Source organism: Hyla sarda, chromosome 3, assembly GCF_029499605.1.
Source record: "Hyla sarda isolate aHylSar1 chromosome 3, aHylSar1.hap1, whole genome shotgun sequence".
Taxonomy (NCBI): domain Eukaryota; kingdom Metazoa; phylum Chordata; class Amphibia; order Anura; family Hylidae; genus Hyla; species Hyla sarda.
This window is the reverse complement of record NC_079191.1, coordinates 433768054-433792135: the sequence shown is the minus strand read 5'-3', so window position 1 is coordinate 433792135 and position 24082 is coordinate 433768054. Positions and strand designations below refer to the sequence as shown.

The 24082-nt window shown below is 42.4% G+C and overlaps 1 protein-coding gene across 1 annotated transcript in view; it reads right to left on the bottom strand.

Moving 5' to 3' along the window:
• Window positions 1-24082, bottom strand: part of LOC130363140 (calpain-13-like) — a 212145-nt gene that overhangs the window by 18382 nt on the left and 169681 nt on the right. Inside the window, exons 21-24 of the mRNA XM_056568540.1 lie at window positions 22792-22870; window positions 12605-12721; window positions 10958-11013; window positions 3706-3767 (exon numbers count right to left, since the gene is read on the bottom strand). Coding sequence (XP_056424515.1) covers window positions 3741-3767; window positions 10958-11013; window positions 12605-12721; window positions 22792-22870 — 279 coding nt within the window. The 3' untranslated portion in view covers window positions 3706-3740. The remainder of the gene's footprint in view (window positions 1-3705; window positions 3768-10957; window positions 11014-12604; window positions 12722-22791; window positions 22871-24082) is intronic.

Here is a 24082-nt window from a genome sequence, read left to right as displayed (position 1 = left end):
ATCTAAATCAACATGTGACGTACCGTCACTTCAAGATGGAAGGCATCCATCTTTTACGCGATCTCCTTTGCCCCGGAGATTGGCTAGTCAAGGTAGATCTCAAGGATGCTTACCTTACCGTGCCAATGCATCACGCTTCCCAACCTTTCTTAAGGTTTCACTGGGGGAACCGTCTGTGGCAATTCACGTGCCTTCCATTCGGTCTGTCGTCAGCCCCCTGGTGTTTCACAAAGTTGATGAAACCCGTGGTAGCCGCTCTCAGGAGCAGAGGAGTACGTCTGATAATTTATCTAGACGACTTACTCATCATGTCCCATTCCAGAGAATTAGCCAGTCTCCACTGTCATTGGACAATCTCCCTGTTGGAAGAACTTGGTTTTCTTATAAACCACGAAAAATCCGTTCTGTCTCCAGCTCAGGAGATGGAGTTTTTAGGTTTTCTGGTGGACACCAGAAGAGCAGTTCTATGTTTGCCCAAAGCCAAACTAGCCCTGATCCGCAAAGAAATCAGGGCTGTATTACGCAAGGGTCAGGTATCCTTGAGGGTGATCGCTCGCATAGTCGGCTTATTGTCGGCATCCATTCAAGCGATCTTTCCGGCCCCGCTCCATTATCGGGCACTCCAACGACTCAAGACCTTGCACCTCCGGCGAGGTTTGCGTTATGCGGAAGAAGTACAACTATGTCCGGAATCGGTGGAGGAACTACGTTGGTGGCTTCGCCACGCTGTAGAGTGGAATGGCAAGTCCATTTTCAACTCCTGCCCAGACGTGATCATAGAATCGGACGCGAGCAGGCAGGGATGGGGCGCCCGCTGCGGTCATCAATCTACAGGCGGGATATGGTCGGAAGAAGAGTCTCTTCTCCATATCAACGCATTGGAACTGCTGGCAGCATTTTTCGCGGTCAGGAGTTTCCTTTCACAGGAGTCAAATTGTTGCGTGCTGTTACGCATGGACAATGTAGCGGCGGTTCAATATATCAACCGCCTTGGAGGTTCGAGGTCCAGAGTACTAGCGGACATAGCTTCCGACTTCTGGCATTTCTGTCTGTCCCACGACCTTGTCCCTATAGCGGAATATATCCCGGGGACATCCAACTCCGTGGCAGACTGGAACTCCCGGTATCTGGCAGACTCCAGCAATTGGAAACTAGATCGGTCGATATTCCTGGCTCTGCGAGATCTTTGGGGTCCGCTACATACGGACCTTTTTGCTTCTCGCCTCAACCACCAGTTACCACTGTTCTACAGTTGGAGGCCCGACCCGGAAGCGTCTGCAGTAGACGCTTTCTGCCAACGTTGGCCGGAGGGGACACACTATGCGTTCCCTCCCTTCCAACTGCTCACGAGGGTCCTCTGTCAGATATTGATTCAGAGGGCGACGGTAGTGTTGGTCACCCCGTGGTGGCCGACTCAGCCATGGTTCCCTCGACTTCTGGGGATGACGATAGACTTTCCCAGGCTGTTACCAGCCCTGGACCACATATTGACGAATCCGAGCAAGGGTCTTCATCCCCTAGTACTGGAGGGCAACCTGCCTCTCCTTGCTTGGTTGGTTTCGGGGTGCCGGAATCAGGTAACGACCTTTCAAGGTCAGCTAGAGATCTCCTCGCCCTGGCCTGGGCCCCGGGGACTAGATCGGCATATCGATCTGCCTGGGGACTCTGGGTTCGTTGGTGTGTTCAACGGGAAATGAATCCCGTTCAAGCACCTGTACAGATGGTGGTTAATTATTTAGCTGAATCTTTCGATTCGGGTAAATCGTATAGCTCAATAAATGTTTATAGATCTGCTATTTCTGCTTATCACTATCCGATTGACTCTTTGCCGGTGGGCAAGCATCCTTTAGTCTGCAGGCTTCTGCGTGGAATAAAATTTAAACGTCCTCCTCGACCTAAATATAGTTCTCCTCTTGGGAAGACAACAATGATCTTTCCCTGAAGGTTCTCTCTGTGAAGTTGACTGTCCTCTTATGTCTGGTCTCTATAAAGAGGGTATCTGATGTTAGAGCTTTGGATATCACTCGACGACAGTTCTCGCCGGGTGGTGTTCAGTTTTCCGTGGTGCGCAGGACTAAGACAGGTCTTCAGTCCGTATTCTATCCATACTTTCCAGCGCATCCCAAACTTTGTGTGGTTCGTTGCCTCCAGGCATATGAGTCTAGGACAGCACCTCTTCGTTCTTCTAACCCTAATCAATTGCTTATTTCTTATGTTCAACCACACCTCCCGGTCACTTCAGCCACTTTAGCCCGGTGGGTGCGGTTAGCTATGGAAATGGCAGGGATTGACGTATCCCTGTTTGGCGCCCATTCTTCCAGAGGGGCTATGGCTACTAAAGTAGTAGTGTCCGGTGGTTCTCTGTCGGATCTTCTTATGGCTGCTGATTGGTCGTCTCGGACGACGTTCCGGCAATTTTATTTCCGTCCAGAGGAACATGTCTCTATGTCAGTCTTGTAGTATATTTATATCTATCATTGTTTTCAGCTTTGAACTTGCAAGATACGAGCCTCCTGTCTGATATATAAATCTAGATTTTCCTAGCTTGTGACGGAAAATATTAGTTATATGAAGACAGGAGGCGAGTATCTTCCCTCCCGACCCACCCTATCACAGTGTTTGTTGTTTTCTTTTTTCCAGGTTATTGAGGTGGACTACGTTCATCTGCTCTATGGAGGCTGATATAATCCGGTTCTCTTGTTCATGAGATTTGTTCCTGTTTGCTCAGGTTCCTGCGGTCCTGTTGACCATGTGTGCAGACGACCACAAGTCGGATTTGTTCCTGTACTTCACGATGACACCCGCCGTGCTGACAACTGCATAAAGAAAGAGGAGGAGTGGTTCCAGACAGCCCTTTATATATGAGCCAGTCGGGCTAGGAGGGGTGAAGAGAGACACAAGGGCTGCTGGGAGATGTAGTTCTAAAGTTTTTTCTTTGGAATTTGAGTTTTGTATGGTTTTAAAATATTCTGCTATGAGCATTAAAAAAGAAAGATTTAATGCAAGATACTCGCCTCCTGTCTTCATATAACTAATATTTTCCGTCACAAGCTAGGAAAATCTAGATTTATATCCTGTATTATACTCCAGAGCTGTACTCACTATTCTGCTGGTGGGGTCACTGTGTACATACATTACATTACTTATCCTGTACTGATCCTGATTTATATCCTGTATTATACTCCAGAGCTGCACTCACTATTCTGCTGGTGGGGTCACTGTGTACATACATTACATTACTTATCCTGTACTGATCCTGAGTTATATCCTGTATTATACTCCAGAGCTGGACTCACTATTCTGCTGGTGAGGTCACTGTGTACATACATTACATTACTTATCCTGTACTGATCCTGAGTTATATCCTGTATTATACTCCAGAGCTGGACTCACTATTCTGCTGGTGAGGTCACTGTGTACATACATTACATTACTTATCCTGTACTGATCCTGAGTTATATCCTGTATTATACTCCAGAGCTACATTTATAATTCTGCTGTTGCTATTGGAAACAGTCAACCATCTTCTGACCACTAACTCTTTCGCTCCTTTATTCATTTTCTATTATATTCTATCACTTTTCATGGTCGGGTGTAAAGATGAACATTTCCTAAGTGCAAAAAGCCTGAACAAGGTTTTGTGCAGATACCGGACAAGCAGGGAATGCTGGGAGATTTCAGCTCTAAATTCAGCAAATAACTCACCAGGTCAGAGCCTCATGGGGGTCAGGGGTCGGGGGTCAGCTAGACATGATAATCTGCATCCACTGCAAATAAGACAGAAATTCCGCTCAGTCATTTATTACATTAAACAATGTGCACAGTCACCTATTCCTCTTGGTCACTGGTAATACATACGGCTGTGGTCTCCTCATATAGAGGGAAACCAGCACTTCCAGGAAGCACCAGCAGGGGGGCCCCAGGCTGGAGGTCACTGACCCGGGGTATATGAGGGGCTGTGATGGACCCCCGGCACCTGCTCATCCATATCTGTGAAGCCCAGGATAGCAGTGCCACTTACCTCCCCACCATAGACAACAAAGCAAAATCACTTGTGTATTACAAGAGGTGACAAATCTCTACTTTATGTTGGCAAATGGAATCATTGTTGGTTACATCCAGAGGTTAAAATCCTGTACAGAATTGAGGAAGGACTCCGAAAGTATTTTTTGGGCTTATATGTAGCGTAGGGTATTATTAGAGAATAATATAAAGGTTATTGTGTATGCCTTGTGCTTACCTGTTTTAGCTGATGTGGCAGGCATGGGATCTTTAGCCGTACTGACTGCAATTCCATCACTGAAATGATTTCCTAATGCTGCCTACATTTCCCATCCTCTGGTTTTGCAGAGAGAGGGGGTGGAGTCTGATCACTGCACCTGGGCATCTAATTAGGCTGCTGATGCTGGAGGTCACCCAGGGGAACTAATTAGACTCATAAGTAGTTTGGGGTCAGTTCACATCATGTGCAGTTTTTTTAATGAGTTTTCTTATTCAAAGTGTATTTATTAGAGAAATATCCCCATGAGGAGAAAGTGATTTGTCCTAAAATCACAATGAAGGTGTTTTATGAAGATTTGAAGTCTTTAGGCTGCGTTCACATTTTATTATACATCCTCACATGTTTACTGCTGTTCTGCTGTGATTTTCCAAAATCAATGTAAAATGACAAGTCCTTTTCTACTATATATCCTGATCCCATAAAGATAACAGCAGCAGTATACAGATAGAGCTGGAGGGGTGGTGCATAACTACTATATATCCTGATCCCATAGACATAGTAGCAGCAGTATACAGATAGAACTGGAAGGGAGGTGTCTAGCTACTAAATATCCTGATCCCATAGAGATAGCAGCAGTATACAGATAGAGCTGGAGGGGAGGTGTATAACTACTATATATCCTGATCCCATAGAGATAGCAGCAGTATACAGATAGAGCTGGAGGGGAAGTGTATAACTACTATATATCCTGATCCCGTAGAGATAGCAGCAGTATACAGATAGAGCTGGAGGGGAGGTGTATAACTACTATATATCCTGATCCCATAGAGATAGCAGCAGCAGTATACAGATAGAGCTGGAGGGGAGGTGTATAACTACTATATATCCTGATCCCATAGAGATAGCAGCAGTATACAGATAGAGCTGGAGGGGAGGTGTATAACTACTATATATCCTGATCTCATAGAGATAGCAGCAGTATACAGACAGAGCTGGAGGGGAGGTGTATAACTACTATATATCCTGATCCCATAGAGATAGCAGCAGTATACAGATAGAGCTGGAGGGGAGGTGTATAACTACTATATATCCTGATCCCATAGAGATAGCAGCAGTATACAGATAGAGCTGGAGGGGAAGTGTATAACTACTATATATCCTGATCCCGTAGAGATAGCAGCAGTATACAGATAGAGCTGGAGGGGAGGTGTATAACTACTATATATCCTGATCCCATAGAGATAGCAGCAGCAGTATACAGATAGAGCTGGAGGGGAGGTGTATAACTACTATATATCCTGATCCCATAGAGATAGCAGCAGTATACAGATAGAGCTGGAGGGGAGGTGTATAACTACTATATATCCTGATCTCATAGAGATAGCAGCAGTATACAGACAGAGCTGGAGGGGAGGTGTATAACTACTATATATCCTGATCCCATAGAGATAGCAGCAGTATACAGATAGAGCTGGAGGGGAGGTGTATAACTACTATATATCCTGATCCCATAGAGATAGCAGCAGTATACAGATAGAGCTGGAGGGGAAGTGTATAACTACTATATATCCTGATCCCGTAGAGATAGCAGCAGTATACAGATAGAGCTGGAGGGGAGGTGTATAACTACTATATATCCTGATCCCATAGAGATAGCAGCAGCAGTATACAGATAGAGCTGGAGGGGAGGTATTTAACTACTATATATCCTGATCCCATAGAGATAGCAGCAGTATACAGATAGAGCTGGAGGGGAGGTGTATAACTACTATATATTCTGATCTCATAGAGATAGCAGCAGTATACAGACAGAGCTGGAGGAGAGGTGTATAACTACTATATATCCTGATCCCATAGAGATAGCAGCAGTATACAGATAGAGCTGGAGGGGAGGTGTATAACTACTATATATCCTGATCCCGTAGAGATGGCAGCAGTATACAGATAGAGCTGGAGGGGAGGTGTATAACTACTATATATCCTGATCCCATAGAGAGAGCAGCAGCAGTATACAGATAGAGCTGGAGGGGAGGTGTATAACTACTATATATCCTGACCCCATAGAGATAGCAGCAGTATACAGATAGAGCTGGAGGGGAGGTGTATAACTACTATATATCCTGATCCCATAGAGATAGCAGCAGTATACAGATAGAGCTGGAGGGGAGGTGTATAACTACTATATATCCTGATCCCATAGAGATAGCAGCAGTATACAGATAGAGCTGGAGGGGAGGTGTATAACTACTATATATCCTGATCCCATAGAGATAGCAGCATTATACAGATAGTGCTGGAGGGGAGGTGTATAACTACTATATATCCTGATCCCATAGAGATAGCAGCAGTATACAGATAGAGCTGGGAGGGAAGGTGTATAACTACTATATATCCTGATCCCATAGAGATAGCAGCAGTATATAGATAGAGCTGGAGGGGAGGTGTATAACTACTATATATCCTGATCCCATAGATATAGCAGCAGTATACAGATAGTGCTGGAGGGGAGGTGTATAACTACTATATATCCTGATCCCATAGAGATAGCAGAAGTATATAGATAGAGCTGAGGAGATATAATATATATTCTGATCTCATAGAGATAGCAGCAGCAGTTTTCAGCTAGAGCTAGAAATGATGTCTACAACTACTATATATCTTGATCACATAGATATTGTAGCAGCAGTATACAGATAGAGCTGGAGGGGAAATGTATAACTACTATATATCCTGATCCCATAAAGATAACAGCAGCAGTATACAGATAGAGCTGGAGGGGTGGTGCATAACTACTATATATCCTGATCCCATAGACATAGTAGCAGCAGTATACAGATAGAACTGGAAGGGAGGTGTCTAGCTACTAAATATCCTGATCCCATAGAGATAGCAGCAGTATACAGATAGAGCTGGAGGGGAGGTGTATAACTACTATATATCCTGATCCCATAGAGATAGCAGCAGTATACAGATAGAGCTGGAGGGGAAGTGTATAACTACTATATATCCTGATCCCGTAGAGATAGCAGCAGTATACAGATAGAGCTGGAGGGGAGGTGTATAACTACTATATATCCTGATCCCATAGAGATAGCAGCAGCAGTATACAGATAGAGCTGGAGGGGAGGTGTATAACTACTATATATCCTGATCCCATAGAGATAGCAGCAGTATACAGATAGAGCTGGAGGGGAGGTGTATAACTACTATATATCCTGATCTCATAGAGATAGCAGCAGTATACAGACAGAGCTGGAGGGGAGGTGTATAACTACTATATATCCTGATCCCATAGAGATAGCAGCAGTATACAGATAGAGCTGGAGGGGAGGTGTATAACTACTATATATCCTGATCCCATAGAGATAGCAGCAGTATACAGATAGAGCTGGAGGGGAAGTGTATAACTACTATATATCCTGATCCCGTAGAGATAGCAGCAGTATACAGATAGAGCTGGAGGGGAGGTGTATAACTACTATATATCCTGATCCCATAGAGATAGCAGCAGCAGTATACAGATAGAGCTGGAGGGGAGGTGTATAACTACTATATATCCTGATCCCATAGAGATAGCAGCAGTATACAGATAGAGCTGGAGGGGAGGTGTATAACTACTATATATCCTGATCTCATAGAGATAGCAGCAGTATACAGACAGAGCTGGAGGGGAGGTGTATAACTACTATATATCCTGATCCCATAGAGATAGCAGCAGTATACAGATAGAGCTGGAGGGGAGGTGTATAACTACTATATATCCTGATCCCATAGAGATAGCAGCAGTATACAGATAGAGCTGGAGGGGAAGTGTATAACTACTATATATCCTGATCCCGTAGAGATAGCAGCAGTATACAGATAGAGCTGGAGGGGAGGTGTATAACTACTATATATCCTGATCCCATAGAGATAGCAGCAGCAGTATACAGATAGAGCTGGAGGGGAGGTATTTAACTACTATATATCCTGATCCCATAGAGATAGCAGCAGTATACAGATAGAGCTGGAGGGGAGGTGTATAACTACTATATATTCTGATCTCATAGAGATAGCAGCAGTATACAGACAGAGCTGGAGGAGAGGTGTATAACTACTATATATCCTGATCCCATAGAGATAGCAGCAGTATACAGATAGAGCTGGAGGGGAGGTGTATAACTACTATATATCCTGATCCCGTAGAGATGGCAGCAGTATACAGATAGAGCTGGAGGGGAGGTGTATAACTACTATATATCCTGATCCCATAGAGAGAGCAGCAGCAGTATACAGATAGAGCTGGAGGGGAGGTGTATAACTACTATATATCCTGACCCCATAGAGATAGCAGCAGTATACAGATAGAGCTGGAGGGGAGGTGTATAACTACTATATATCCTGATCCCATAGAGATAGCAGCAGTATACAGATAGAGCTGGAGGGGAGGTGTATAACTACTATATATCCTGATCCCATAGAGATAGCAGCAGTATACAGATAGAGCTGGAGGGGAGGTGTATAACTACTATATATCCTGATCCCATAGAGATAGCAGCATTATACAGATAGTGCTGGAGGGGAGGTGTATAACTACTATATATCCTGATCCCATAGAGATAGCAGCAGTATACAGATAGAGCTGGGAGGGAAGGTGTATAACTACTATATATCCTGATCCCATAGAGATAGCAGCAGTATATAGATAGAGCTGGAGGGGAGGTGTATAACTACTATATATCCTGATCCCATAGATATAGCAGCAGTATACAGATAGTGCTGGAGGGGAGGTGTATAACTACTATATATCCTGATCCCATAGAGATAGCAGAAGTATATAGATAGAGCTGAGGAGATATAATATATATTCTGATCTCATAGAGATAGCAGCAGCAGTTTTCAGCTAGAGCTAGAAATGATGTCTACAACTACTATATATCTTGATCACATAGATATTGTAGCAGCAGTATACAGATAGAGCTGGAGGGGAGGTGTATAACTACTATATATCCTGATCCCATAGAGATAGCAGCAGTATACAGATAGAGCTGGAGGGGAGGTGTATAACTACTATATATCCTGATCCCATAGAGATAGCAGCATTATACAGATAGTGCTGGAGGGGAGGTGTATAACTACTATATATCCTGATCCCATAGAGATAGCAGCAGTATACAGATAGAGCTGGGAGGGAAGGTGTATAACTACTATATATCCTGATCCCATAGAGATAGCAGCAGTATATAGATAGAGCTGGAGGGGAGGTGTATAACTACTATATATCCTGATCCCATAGATATAGCAGCAGTATACAGATAGTGCTGGAGGGGAGGTGTATAACTACTATATATCCTGATCCCATAGAGATAGCAGAAGTATATAGATAGAGCTGAGGAGATATAATATATATTCTGATCTCATAGAGATAGCAGCAGCAGTTTTCAGCTAGAGCTAGAAATGATGTCTACAACTACTATATATCTTGATCACATAGATATTGTAGCAGCAGTATACAGATAGAGCTGGAGGGGAAATGTATAACTACTATATATCCTGATCCCATAAAGATAACAGCTGTATACAGATAGAGTTGGAGGGGAGGAGTTTAACTGCTATATACCCCAATCCCATAGAGATAGTAGCAGCAGTATACATATTGAGCTGGAAGGGAGGTGTATAACTACTAAATATCCTGACCCCATAGAGATAGCAGCAGTATACAGATAGAGCTGAAGGGGAGGTGTATAACTACTAAATATCCTGACCCCATAGAGATAGCAGCAGTATACAGATAGAGCTGGAGGGGAGGTGTATAACTACTATATATCCTGACCCCATAGAGATAGCAGCAGTATACAGATAGAACTAGTGGGGAGGGCTATAACTACTATATATCCTGACCCAACAGACATAGCAGCAGTATACAGATAGAGTTGGAGGGGATGTGTATAACTACTATATATCCTGATCCAATAAAGATAGCAGCAGTATACAGATAGAGCTGGAGGAGATTTTTAAATAGAAGTAATTTTCAAATCTGTTTAACATTCTGGCACCAATTGATAAAAAAAAACGGATGGAACCGTATGCAAAAAGTAAACCGTATACTGTTTTTAAAAGTGCATACAGTTCTGTCTGTTTTTATAAAAAAATTAAAAAAAACTTATGTCAACCACGATTTTGACTCCGGTTTAAAAACCGTCCTGCAATCGCATACTTTTTTTTAACATGGACATCAATGGGAAATGCACATACGATTTTTACTTTGCACATATGCATTTGCATCCTAAAGTCCCCACCCAACACCCCTCCCATTAAAAATGGACAACATTTTCTAAAACGTATGTGTTTTTTTGAAAAACGGACGGAACCGTATGCACTTTTAAAAACGCATACGGTTTACTTTTTCCCATACGGTTCCATCCGTTTTTTTGCTATACGGTTTTCTTTAGAAGAAATGATTGAAAACAATATGGCAAAAACGTGATGTGACCCATATATGGAGGGACGTGTTGGGAAATATCTTGTATATAAATCTCCCAGGTGCCTCATTGAGTTTGGTTTTTCTGCAGATTTGCTACAATCTTTTGCCATAGTGCTTAGTGCCCGGAATACCTGGTTATAAGGGGCTGGGGTCACCTGTATGGACAGTGATTGCCCCTGAACCTGTATACTGTGTGTAGCGTATATCATATATACATCAGGTTCATCTGTGATGTAGCAGTATCGTGCAGTAGGTGGTCATGTGACACTCACCTCTTCTGCGCTCAGGTACACGCCAGCTCCGTCCTTTGTTAAGTTTTGGAAAACCTCTGCAAATGGATGAAGACAACAGGGATGATATATCAGTATTATAGGAAGAGCATAATACTGTCAGCCCTACTCAGTGCCCCCATAATACTGTCAGCCCTACTCAGTGCCCCCATAATACTGTCAGCCCTACTCAGTGCCCCATAATACTGTCAGCCCTACTCAGTGCCCCCATAATACTGTCAGCCCTACTCAGTGCCCCCATAATACTGTCAGCCCTACTCAGTGCCCCATAATACTGTCAGCCCTACTCAGTGCCCCCATAATACTGTCAGCCCTACTCAGTGCCCCATAATACTGTCAGCCCTACTCAGTGCCCCCATAATACTGTCAGCCCTACTCAGTGCCCCCATAATACTGTCAGCCCTACTCAGTGCCCCCATAATACTGTCAGCCCTACTCAGTGCCTCCATAATACTGTCAGCCCTACTCAGTGCCTCCATAATACTGTCAGCCCTACTCAGTGCCCCCATAATACTGTCAGCCCTACTCAGTGCCCCCATAATACTGTCAGCCCTACTCAGTGCCCCCATAATACTGTCAGCCCTACTCAGTGCCCCCATAATACTGTCACTCCTACTCAGTGCCCCCATTATACTGTCAGCCCTACTCAGTGCTTCCATAATACTGTCAGCCCTACTCAGTGGCTCCATAATACTGTCAGCCCTACTCAGTGCCTCCATAATACCGTTAGCCCTACTTAGTGGCTCCATAATACTGTCAGCCCTACTCAGTGCCTCCATAATACTGTCAGCCCTACTCAGTGCCTCCATAATACCGTTAGCCCTACTTAGTGCCTCCATAATACTGTCAGCCCTACTCAGTGCCCCCATAATACTGTCAGCCCTACTCAGTGCCTCCATAATACCGTCAGCCCTACTCAGTGCCTCTATAATACTGTCAGCCCTACTCAGTGCCTCCATAATACCGTCAGCCCTACTCAGTGCCTCCATAATACTGTCAGCCCTACTCAGTGCCTCCATAATACTGTCAGCCCTACTCAGTGCCTCCATAATACCGTTAGCCCTACTTAGTGCCTCCATAATACTGTCAGCCCTACTCAGTGCCTCCATAATACCGTCAGCCCTACTCAGTGCCTCTATAATACCGTCAGCCCTACTTAGTGCCTCAATAATACTGTCAGCCCTACTCAGTGCCTCCATAATACTGTCAGCCCTACTTAGTGCCTCTATAATACTGTCAGCCCCACTCAGTGCCTCCATAATACCGTCAGCCCTACTCAGTGCCTCTATAATACCGTCAACCCTACTCAGTGCCTCTATAATACCGTCAGCCCTACTCAGTGCCTCTATAATACCGTCAGCCCTACTCAGTGCCTCCATAATACCGTCAGCCCTACTCAGTGCCTCCATAACACTGTCAGCCCTACTCAGTGCCTCTATAATACCGTCAGCCCTACTCAGTGCCTCCATAATACTGTCAGCCCTACTCAGTGCCTCTATAATACCGTCAGCCCTACTTAGTGCCTCAATAATACTGTCAGCCCTGGTCATTGCCTCCATAATACTGTCAGCCTTATTTATATATATCACTACAAGTACACCTGTACCAACCTGCACTATTGTCACTTACTGGTCACGGTCTCCAGGCGAATCATGCAGCAGACAAAGTCGGCAAAGCTCAGCCTCTGTACGTAGTTGGCATATCTCAGGAGCATGATGTTCAGCACCGCCTCACTGACCAGGAGACCTGCAAAATTGACAAAAATGGGGCAACGTGAGAGGAGGAACATTCAGGGTTAAGTCCTAGGAGGGATTCGCGCAACTGTGGTGTCAAAATCAATTGTGGCAATTGAGTGTACATATAGTTACATTAAGTCAGATATAGTTACATAGTTACATATAGTCACATAAAGTCACATATAGTCACATAGCTACATATAATCACATAGTTACATATACGGTAGTTACATATAGTCACATATAGTCACATAGTCACATATAGTCACATAGCTACATATAATCACATAGTTACATGTAGTTGCATATAGTCATATAGTCACATAGCTACATATAGTTACATGTAGTTACATATAGTCACATAGTTACATATACGGTAGTTACATATAGTCACATATAGTTACATATAGTGACATAGTCACATATAGTCACATAGCTACATATAATCACATAGTTACATATAGTCACATAGTTACATGTAGTTACATATAGTCATATAGTCACATAGTCACATATAGTCACATAGCTACATATAATCACATAGTTACATGTAGTTACATATAGTCACATATAGTTACATAGTCACATATAGTCACATAGCTACATATAATCACATAGTTACATGTAGTTGCATATAGTCATATAGTCACATAGCTACATATAGTCACATAGTTACATATAGTCACATAGTTACATGTAGTTACATATAGTCATATAGTCACATAGTCACATATAGTCACATAGCTACATATAATCACATAGTTACATGTAGTTACATATAGTCACATATAGTTACATAGTCACATATAGTCACATAGCTACATATAATCACATAGTTACATGTAGTTGCATATAGTCATATAGTCACATAGCTACATATAGTCACATAGTTACATATAGTCACATAGTTACATGTAGTTACATATAGTCATATAGTCACATAGTCACATATAGTCACATAGCTACATATAATCACATAGTTACATGTAGTTACATATAGTCATATAGTCACATAGTTACATGTAGTAACATAAAGACACATACAGTGGGGGGAAAAAAGTATTTAGTCAGCCACCAATTGTGTAAGTTCTCCCACTTATAAAGATGAGAGGCTGTAATTTCCATCATAGGTTATAACCTCAACTATGAGAGACAGAATGAGAAAAAAATCCATAAATTCACATTATCTGATTTATAGAGAATTTATTTACAAATTATGGTGGAAAATAAGTATTTGGTCAATAACAAAAGTTCATCTCAATACTTTGTTATATCCCCTTTGTTGGCAATGACAGAGGTCACATGTTTTCTGTCTTCACAAGGTTTTCACACACCGTTGCTGGTATTTTGGCCAGTCCTCCATGCAGATCTCCTCTAGAGCAGTGATGTTTTGGGGCTGACGCTGGGCGACAAAGTAAGAGGTAGGTGGAGTGTCCTTAAAAATGATTTCAGGGACTTAGGCCGCAAGCTTAAGGCAAGGACCTCCAAGGTAGTATTTTCTGAAATACTACCAGTACCACGAGCCACACCAGAGAGGCAGCGGGAGATCAGGGAGGTAAACAAGTGGCTCAGAAGCTGGTGTAGGAAGGAAGGGTTTGGGTTCATGGAGAACTGGGCTGACTTCGCTGTCGGTTACCGGCTCTACCGTAGGGACGGGCAGCACCTCAATGGGGAGGGTGCAGCTTTGCTTGCGGAGAAGATGGCTAGAAGGGTGGAGGAGTGTTTAAATTAGGGACTTGGGGGGAGGGAACCTACAGCAAAGAGGGGGAAGATAGTGTAGATAGAGAGGTGGGAATTATAAATGTACCTGGGGGTGGAGCGGAGGGAGGGGTTAGAATAGTTAATAGGAATAGGCTTCATAGGAAAATAAAACTTACACCCTTGAATCCCATTAACCCCAATAACATAAAGGATGGAAATGTAAAGTGTATGTTCACAAATGCCAGAAGCCTAGCAAATAAAATGGGGGAGCTTGAGGCCTTGATACTGGAGGAACATATTGATATAGTTGGGGTCACTGAGACATGGCTGGTGATATAGTTGGGGTCACTGAGACATGGCTGGTGATATAGTTGGGGTCACTGAGACATGTCTGGTGATATAGTTGGGGTCACTGAGACATGGCTGGTGATATAGTTGGGGTCACTGAGACATGGCTGGACTCCTCGCATGACTGGGCTGTCAATCTGCAGGGGTTTACATTGTTTCGCAAGGATAGAATGAACAGAAAAGGTGGTGGAGTCTGTCTGTATGTAAGAAGTGGTACGAAAGTCAGTGTGAACGATGCCATAGTGTGTGATGATTCTGAGGAGGTGGAATCACTGTGGGTAGAATTACAAAAGGAGGGAAATACTGAAAAAATAATATTTGGGGTAATCTACAGACCCCCTAATATCACTGAAGAGATAGAAGTTCGGCTGCATAAACAAATAGAGAGGGCCGCCCGGGCAGGTACAGTGGTAATAATGGGAGATTTTAACTATTCAGATATAGATTGGGGTCCAGGGTTGGCTAAAACTACAAAGGGGTGACAATTCCTAAATTTATTGCAGGATAATTTTATGGGCCAGTTTGTGGAGGACCCAACAAGAAGTGATGCCTTGTTGGATCTGATCATTTCCAACAACGCAGAGCTGGTTGGTAATGTAACTGTGCGGGAAAACCTTGGTAATAGCGACCACAATATAGTTACTTTTGACTTAAAATGTAGAAAACAAAGACAGGCGGGGAAAGCAAAAACATATAACTTTAAAAAGGCAAATTTCCCTGGGCTGAGGGCTGCACTACAGGACATAGACTGGGGGGAGGTGTTCTCAAATACTGATACAGAAGGTAAATGGGACATCTTTAAATCAACTCTAAATAACTATACAGCTAAATATATACCAAAGGGGAACAAATATAAACCATTAAAACTAAATCCTACATGGCTGACACATGATGTTAAAAGAGCAATAAACAACAAAAAAATAGTCTTCAAAAAATACAAATCTGATGGGTCAGCTATAACATTTAAACAGTACAAGAAGCTTAATAAAATCTGTAAAAATGTAATAAAAACAGCAAAAATTCAAAACGAGAGACAGGTGGCCAAAGAAAGCAAAACTAATCCTAAATATTTTTTTAGATATATAAATGCAAATAAACCAAGGACAGAGCATGTAGGACCCCTTAATAATGATAATGGGGAGGTTGTCACAGGCGATCAAGAAAAGGCGGAGCTACTGAATGGGTTCTTTAGTTCTGTATATACTATGGAAGAAGGAGCTGACATTGGCCAGGTCAGTGCTGGTAACACATCATGTACAGGTCAGTGCTGGTAACACATCATGTAATGTACTGAACTGGCTTAATGTAGAGATGGTACAAGGTAAGTTAAGTAAAGTAAATGTAAGCAAATCTCCAGGGCCGGATGGACTACACCCAAGAGTTCTTAGAGAGGTAAGTTCAGTAATATCTGTACCCCTGTTCATGATATTTAGAGATTCTCTGGTGTCTGGTATTGTGCCAAGGGACTGGCGCAAGGCGAATGTGGTGCCAATCTTCAAAAAGGGCTCTAGGTCTTCCCCAGGAAACTATAGACCGGTAAGTCTTACGTGCATTGTGGGTAAATTGTTTGAAGGACTTATAAGGGATTACATACAGGAATACATAGGGGATAATAGTATTATAAGTGATAACCAGCATGGGTTTACTAAGGATAGAAGTTGTCAAACCAATCTAATTTGCTTTTATGAAGAGGTGAGTAGAAGCCTTGACAGAGGAATGGCTGTGGATATAGAGGGGGGGGGCTGTGTATATAGAGGGGGGGCTGTGTATATAGAGGGGGGCTCTGTATATAGAGGAATGGCTGTGGATATAGAGGGGGGCTGTGTATATAGAGGGGGGGCTCTGTATATAGAGGGGGGCTCTGTATACAGAGGAATGGCTGTGGATATAGAGGGGGGCTGTGTATATAGAGGGGGGCTGTGTATATAGAGGGGGGCTGTGTATATAGAGGGGGGGCTGTGTATATAGAGGGGGGCTGTGTATATAGAGGGGGGGCTGTGTATATAGAGGGGGGCTGTGTATATAGAGGGGGGCTGTGTATATAGAGGGGGGCTGTGTATATAGAGGGGGGGCTGTGTATATAGAGGGGGGCTGTGTATATAGAGGGGGGGCTGTATATAGAGGGGGGGGGCTCTGTATATAGAAGAATGGCTGTGGATATAGTGTTTCTGGATTTTGCTAAAGCGTTTGATACTGTCCCTCATAGACGTCTGACAGGTAAGTTAAGGTCTTTGGGTTTGGAAATTTTAGTTTGTAACTGGATTGAACACTGGCTCATGGATCGTACCCAGAGAGTGGTGGTCAATGATTCGTACTCTGATTGGTCCCCGGTTATTAGTGGTGTACCCCAAGGTTCAGTACTGGGCCCGCTGTTGTTTAATTTATTTATCAATGATATAGAGGATGGTATTAACAGCTCTGTATATAGAGGGGGGGCTGTGTATATAGAGGTGGGGCTGTGTATATAGAGGGGGGGCTGTGTATATATAGAGGATGGTATTAACAGCTCTGTTTCTATCTTTGCAGATGACACCAAACTTTGTAGCACAGTACAGTCTATAGAGGATGTGTATATAGTGAGGGGGGCTGTGTATATAGAGGGGGGCTGTGTATATAGAGGGGGGCTGTGTATATAGAGGGGGGCTGTGTATATAGAGGGGGGCTGTGTATATAGAGGATGGTAATAACAGCTCTGTTTCTATCTTTGCAGATGACACCAAGCTTTATAGCACGGTACAGTCTATAGAGGATGTGTATATAGAGGGGGGCTGTGTATATAGTGGGGGGGCTGTGTATATAGAGGATGTGTATAAGTTACAGGATGACTTGGATAGACTAAGTGTCTGGGCATCCACTTGGCAAATGAGGTTCAATGTGGATAAATGTAAAGTTATGCATCTGGGTACTAATAACCTGCATGCGTTGTATGTCTTATGGGGGCTGTGTATATAGAGGGGGGGCTGTGTATATAGAGGGGGGGCTGTGTATATAGAGGGGGGCTGTGTATATAGAGGGGGGGCTGTGTATATAGAGGGGGGCTGTGTATATAGAGGGGGGCTGTGTATACTAATAACTTGCAGCATCGTATGTCTTAGGGGGGATTAAACTGGCAGAGTCACTGGTAGAGAAGGATCTGGGTGACTTGTAGATCACAGACTACAGAATAGCACAATGTCAGGCTGCTGCTTCCAAAGCCGGCAGGATATTGTCATGTATAAAAAGAGGCATGGACTCAAGGGACAGGGACATAATACTCCCCCTTTATAAAGCATTGGTACGGCCTCACCTGGAATATGCTTTTCAGTTTTGGGCACCTGTCCATAAAAGGGACACTGCGGAGTTGGAAAGGGTGCAGAGACGTGCGACTAAACTAATATGGGGCATGGAACATCTTAGCTATGAGGAGCGATTAAAGGAGTTACAATTGTTTAGTCTTGAGAAGAGACGTTTGAGGGGGGATATGATAAACGTATATAAGTATATAAATGGCCCATACAAAAAATATGGAGAAAAACTGTTCCAGGTTAAACCCCCCCAAAGGACGAGGGGGCACTCCCTCCGTCTGGAGAAGAAAAGGTTTAGTCTCAAGGGGCGACACGCCTTCTTTACCGTGAGGACTGTGAATTTATGGAACGGTCTACCTCAGGAACTGGTCACAGCAGGAACAATTAACAGCTTTAAAACAGGATTAGATACATTCCTGGAACAAAATAACATTAATGCTTATGAAGAAATATAAAATCCCATCCCTTCCCCAATATCGCGCCACACCCCTACCCCTTAATTCCCTGGTTGAACTTGATGGACATATGTCTTTTTTCGACCGTACTAACTATGTAACTATGTAACACAGACTTTCAACTTCCTCCAAAGGTTTTCTATGGGGGTGAGATCTGGAGACTGGCTAGGTCACTCCAGGACCTTGAAATGTTTCTTACAAAGACACTACTTCCTTGCCCGGGCGGTGTGTTTGGGGTCATTGTCCTGCTAAAAGACCAAGCCACATTTACCCTTGATGATGGAAGGAGGTTTTCACCTTTACATGGATCAGTTGTCCTGCCCAAAAGCATGTTTCCACCCCATGCTTCACAATAGGTATGGTGTTCTTTGGATGCAAGTCAGCATTCGTTCTCTTCCAAACACAACGAGTTGAGTTTTTACCACAAAGTTCTACTTTGGTTTCATCTGACCATATGACATTCTCCCAATCCTCTTCTGGATCATCCAAATGCTCTCCTGCAAACTTCAGTCGGGCCTGGACATGTACTGGCTTAAGCACGGGGACACGTCTGGCACTGCATGATTTGAGTCTCTGGTGGTGTAGTGTGTTACTGCTGGTAGCCTTTGTTACTTTGGTCCCAGCTCTCTGCAGGTTATTCACTAGGTCCTTGTGGTTCTGATATTTTTGCTCACCATTCTTGTGATCATTTTGACACCACAGGGTGAGATCTTGCGTGGAGCACCGGATTGAGGGAGATTAATTGCTCCCACAGTTGATTTCTTCGCACCAAGCTGCTTGGCTATTGTAGATTCAGTCTTCCCAGCTTGGTGCAGGTCTACAATGTTGTTTCTGGTGTCCTTTGACAGCTCTTTGGTCTTGGCCATAGTGGAGTTTGGGTGTGACTGTTTGAGGTTGTGGACAGGTGTCTTTTATACTGATAAGTTCAAACAGGAGCCATTAATACAGGTAACGAGTGGAGGACAGAGGAGACTCTTAAAGATGTTACAGGTCTGTGAGAGACAGAAATCTTGCTTGTTTGTAGGCGACCAAATACTTATTTTACCAAGGAATTTGCAAATTCATTAATTAGAAATCCTACAACCCTACAATGTGATTTCCTGTATTCTTTCCCCCATTATGTCTCTCATAGTTGAGGTTATAACCTATGATGACCATTACAGCCTCTCTCATCTTTTTAAGTGGGAGAACTTGCACAATTGGTGGCTGACTTTTTTGCCCCACTGTATAGTCACATAGTTACATATAGTCACATATTGTCACAAAGTTACATATAGTTAAGACTGATTTATCAGCCTGTGTTTGTGGGAGGGGAGGAGGCTCACCATAAAAACGGCCCGCTGCTTCTCATCTCCGTTGCAGGTATCCGGACCACCCTCCCTCCCCTTTTTTCTCACACTGCCCCATTATAGGTTTGACCCTCGACGATGGTTTGGGCACACCGTCAACCATCCTAGTTAAGTACACGTATTTAGGGGTCATCATCGGCATACTGCTGTAGCCATGACCACAAATATATATTTACATATTGTCCAAACGTAAAAGGATCAGCACAGGATCAGCCTCCAGTGCGGTGCACGATATACACTTGCTTGCCAATGCTGGGTTCAATGCATAGTCCCCATTCCCGTATAAAGCACCAATCATGAGGTCCGGATAATGTACGTACCATGCTTTAGAAAGGCTTATTAGCCGAAATTAGCACATTGTTTGCTCTGATGCAATAAAGTTTTAAAGCCTGCATTTATTCGGACCTCGTGATTGGTGCTGTATCCTGGAATGGGGAATATATTTACATATAGTTTCATACAGTCACATATAGTTACATATATATTTACATAAAGTCTCATAGTTCCATATACTGTAGTTACATACAGTCGCATATCACAACATAGTTACATATAGTCGCATAGTTACATATATATTTACATATAATCACATGGTTTCATGTAGTCACATCGTTACATATATATTTACATATAGCAACTAAACACGTATATATTTACATAAAGTCACAAATAGTCACAGAGGCATGTCAAAAGTTTTGATCAGTCAGGGTCTCAGTGCTGAGACCCCCACCAATCAGGAGGACAAGTTGGGAGAAATTTGTGGTAGCACACTTCACTCCTTGCCAATCGGTGATCTCCTTTTTGTGGCCCCACTATATGTCTGCAGGACAAATAATGGTGTTGCGGACTGAGATCCCGACTGATGAAAACTTTTGACATGTCTATGTGAAACCTGCACTGACCTGGTGCTGAAAAGGAGAGAAGGGACATACAGCAGCAGGTACACTGGTATCTACAACCATATATCTACATGGTTGGTTAAAAATGAGAGGGAAGCCTTAATTTACCGATGAGGAACAGTGTGAATCAGGCTCTATCGACTTCTTTGTCTCTCCTGCCCAAAGCACATGCTAAGCCCCGCCCACTGCTTTCTGTGTTCTGTCCTGATTTGGCTGTTTTTTTACAGACAGATTTTCCCCAACAACAAGCAGTGGGCAGCAGATTCCAGGGAAGGGTGACATCTAGTGGCCAAGATATTAGATCTGTTTTTCTGAGGTGAGGAATCATTTTTGGTAAATGAAGTGATTTACAAACATGTTAGGAATGACATCGATGATCACATGGAGGTAAGTTTAAAGGGGTATTCCAGCCTTAGACATCTTATACCCTATCCAAAGGGCTGCTGCTCCAGTCTCGGAACCTCTGTGTTTCCGGGACTGGAGACGTGACTTCACGCCACGCCCCCTTATGATGTCATGCCACGCCCCCTCCATTCATGTTTATGTGAGGGGGCGTGACATCCGTCACGCCCCCTCCCATAAACATGAATGGAGGAGGCGGGAGGAGGCGGGAGGAGGCGGGACCCCCTGCGAACAGACATCTTATCCTCTATTCTTTGGATAGGAAATAAGATTTCTATGGCTGGAAAACCCCTTTAAGCTCAGATCTTACCTGGAATACCCCTTTAAGCTCAGATCTTGCCCCCGGCAGATGACCTTGAGCTCTTCAGGAGACATTACAGATCAGTCACTGCCCTAAGCTAATACACATTCCATATAATTTACCATGTAATACCGCTAATCCCAGCCCCTCTTACTGACTGTAACAAATCGCACAACAACCTCTAAAACCCGAGAGTCAGGATCAGTAATATACCGAGCGCCGTCCACCATGAATGACGATTAATGTCCTTCTCCAGCCACCCCCTCCGGCTCTGAACCCTGAAACCTCAATATCATTAAACTCAGAGTCCATGATCTGCCGCGGGCGATCCATCAACGTTACCAGACATTGTTCTTGTAGAAGTGTAAGTAATAAGCCCTGTCTGCTCCCTGGGAGGATGTATCAATCCTTATTTTCCAGCCTAAAGATCTGGGACTGCCGTGATTTACTGACTGGTGAGATACGAAGGTTGTGCCGCTCTAATGTCATCGGTACTGATAGGTTTAACTCCTTGTTTCTTTTTCGGATGCCTTAAAAGGGTACTCCGCTGGAAAACATTTTTTTTTTAAATCAACTGAGGCCAGATTTGTAAGTTACATCTATATAAAAATCTTAATCCTTCCAGTACTTATCAGCTGCTATATACTCCACAGGTATTTCCAGTCTGACCACAGTGCTCTCTGCTGACACCTCTGTCCATGTCAGGAACTGTCCGGAGCAGGATAGGTTTGCTCGAAGGATTTGCTTCTGCTCTGGACAGTTCCTGACATGGACAGAGGTGTCAGTAGAGAGCACTGTGGTCAGACTTAAAAGAACTACACAACTTCCTGTGGAGCATACAGCACCTGATAAGTTCTGGAAGGATTAAGATTTTTAAATAGAAGTAATTTACAAATCTGTAGAATTTTCTGGCACCAGATGATTTAAAAAAAAAAAAAAATTATAATAATATAAATAAAAATATAAATAAATATATAAATTAAAAAATTTTTCCAGTGGAGTACCCCTTTAAGATAGTAAAGCTAACATGGTGCAATCTAAAGTTCTGCAACTTTATACTAACTTTGTGTTTAAGATCTCTGCTTGCTGTTGGCAAATAGGAACATTCTTTATAGCCAGAGACGAAAACCCTGTATAGAACTAATACGTCTCATACTGCAATGTATCACCCTGAATCCAGACTGCACAGTAAACTGGATATTGTCTACATAGAGGAAAACTGGAGAGAATACACAGAAATTGGATTTTAAGCTTTGCTGTGGCACAAATCAGAATAATATATAAGTAACAAGAATAAAGTAAATTCATTAAGAAAAAGCAAATATGATATGAATATCGTACCGGCTTCTTGGACGGCTCTTGCCAATCCATATCCATCAAGGAATCCGGTCTGGTTCACATCAATGGTCTGGAAAAGATCCTGAAAGCAATAAATCAACGATGTTAGTAACAATTTACACCAGATTAATGAAAGTAAGAAATAAGATAAAAGTGACAAAAGAAAACATTTACAAATATTTAATAATATTAAAAACAATTAATAATAAAAACATTTAACATTATAACTTTTTCACTATCGCCCCTATATACAAAAATATAACTACTATAATACTGCTCCTATATACAAAAATATAACTACTATAATACTGCCCCTATATACAAGAATATAACTACTATAATACTGCTCCTATATACAAGAATATAACTACTATAATACCGCCTCCTATATACAAGAATATAACTACTATAATACTGCTCCTATATACAAGAATATAACTACTATAATACTGCCTCCTATATACAAGAATGTAACTGCTATAATACTGCTGCTATGTACAAGAATATAACTACTATAATACTGCTCCTATATACAAGAATACAACTACTATAATACTGCTCCTATATACAAGAATACAACTACTATAATACTGCTCCTATATACAATAATATAACTACTATAATACTGCTCCTGTATACAAGAATATAACTACTATAATACTGCTCCTATATACAAGAATATAGCTACTATAATACTGCTCCTATATACAAGAATATAACTACTATAATACTGCTCCTATATACAAGAATATAACTACTATAATACTGCTCCTATATACAAGAATATAACTACTATAATACTGCTCCTATATACAAGAATATAACTACTATAATACTGCTCCTATATGCAAGAATATAACTACTATAATACTGCTCCTATTTACAAGTATATAACTACTATAATACTGGCCTCCTATATACAAGAATATAACTACTATAATACTGCTCCTATATACAAAAATATAACTACTATAATACTGCTCCTATATACAAGAATATAACTACTATAATACTGCTCCTATATACAAGAATATAACTACTATAATACTGCCTCCTATATACAAGAATATAACTACTATAATACTGCTCCTATATACAAGAATATAACTACTATAATACTGCTCCTATATACAAGAATATAACTACTATAATACTGCCTCCTATATACAAGAATATAACTACTATAATACTGCTCCTATATACAAGAATATAACTACTATAATACTGCTCCTATATACAAGAATATAACTACTATAATACTGCTCCTATATGCAAGAATATAACTACTATAATA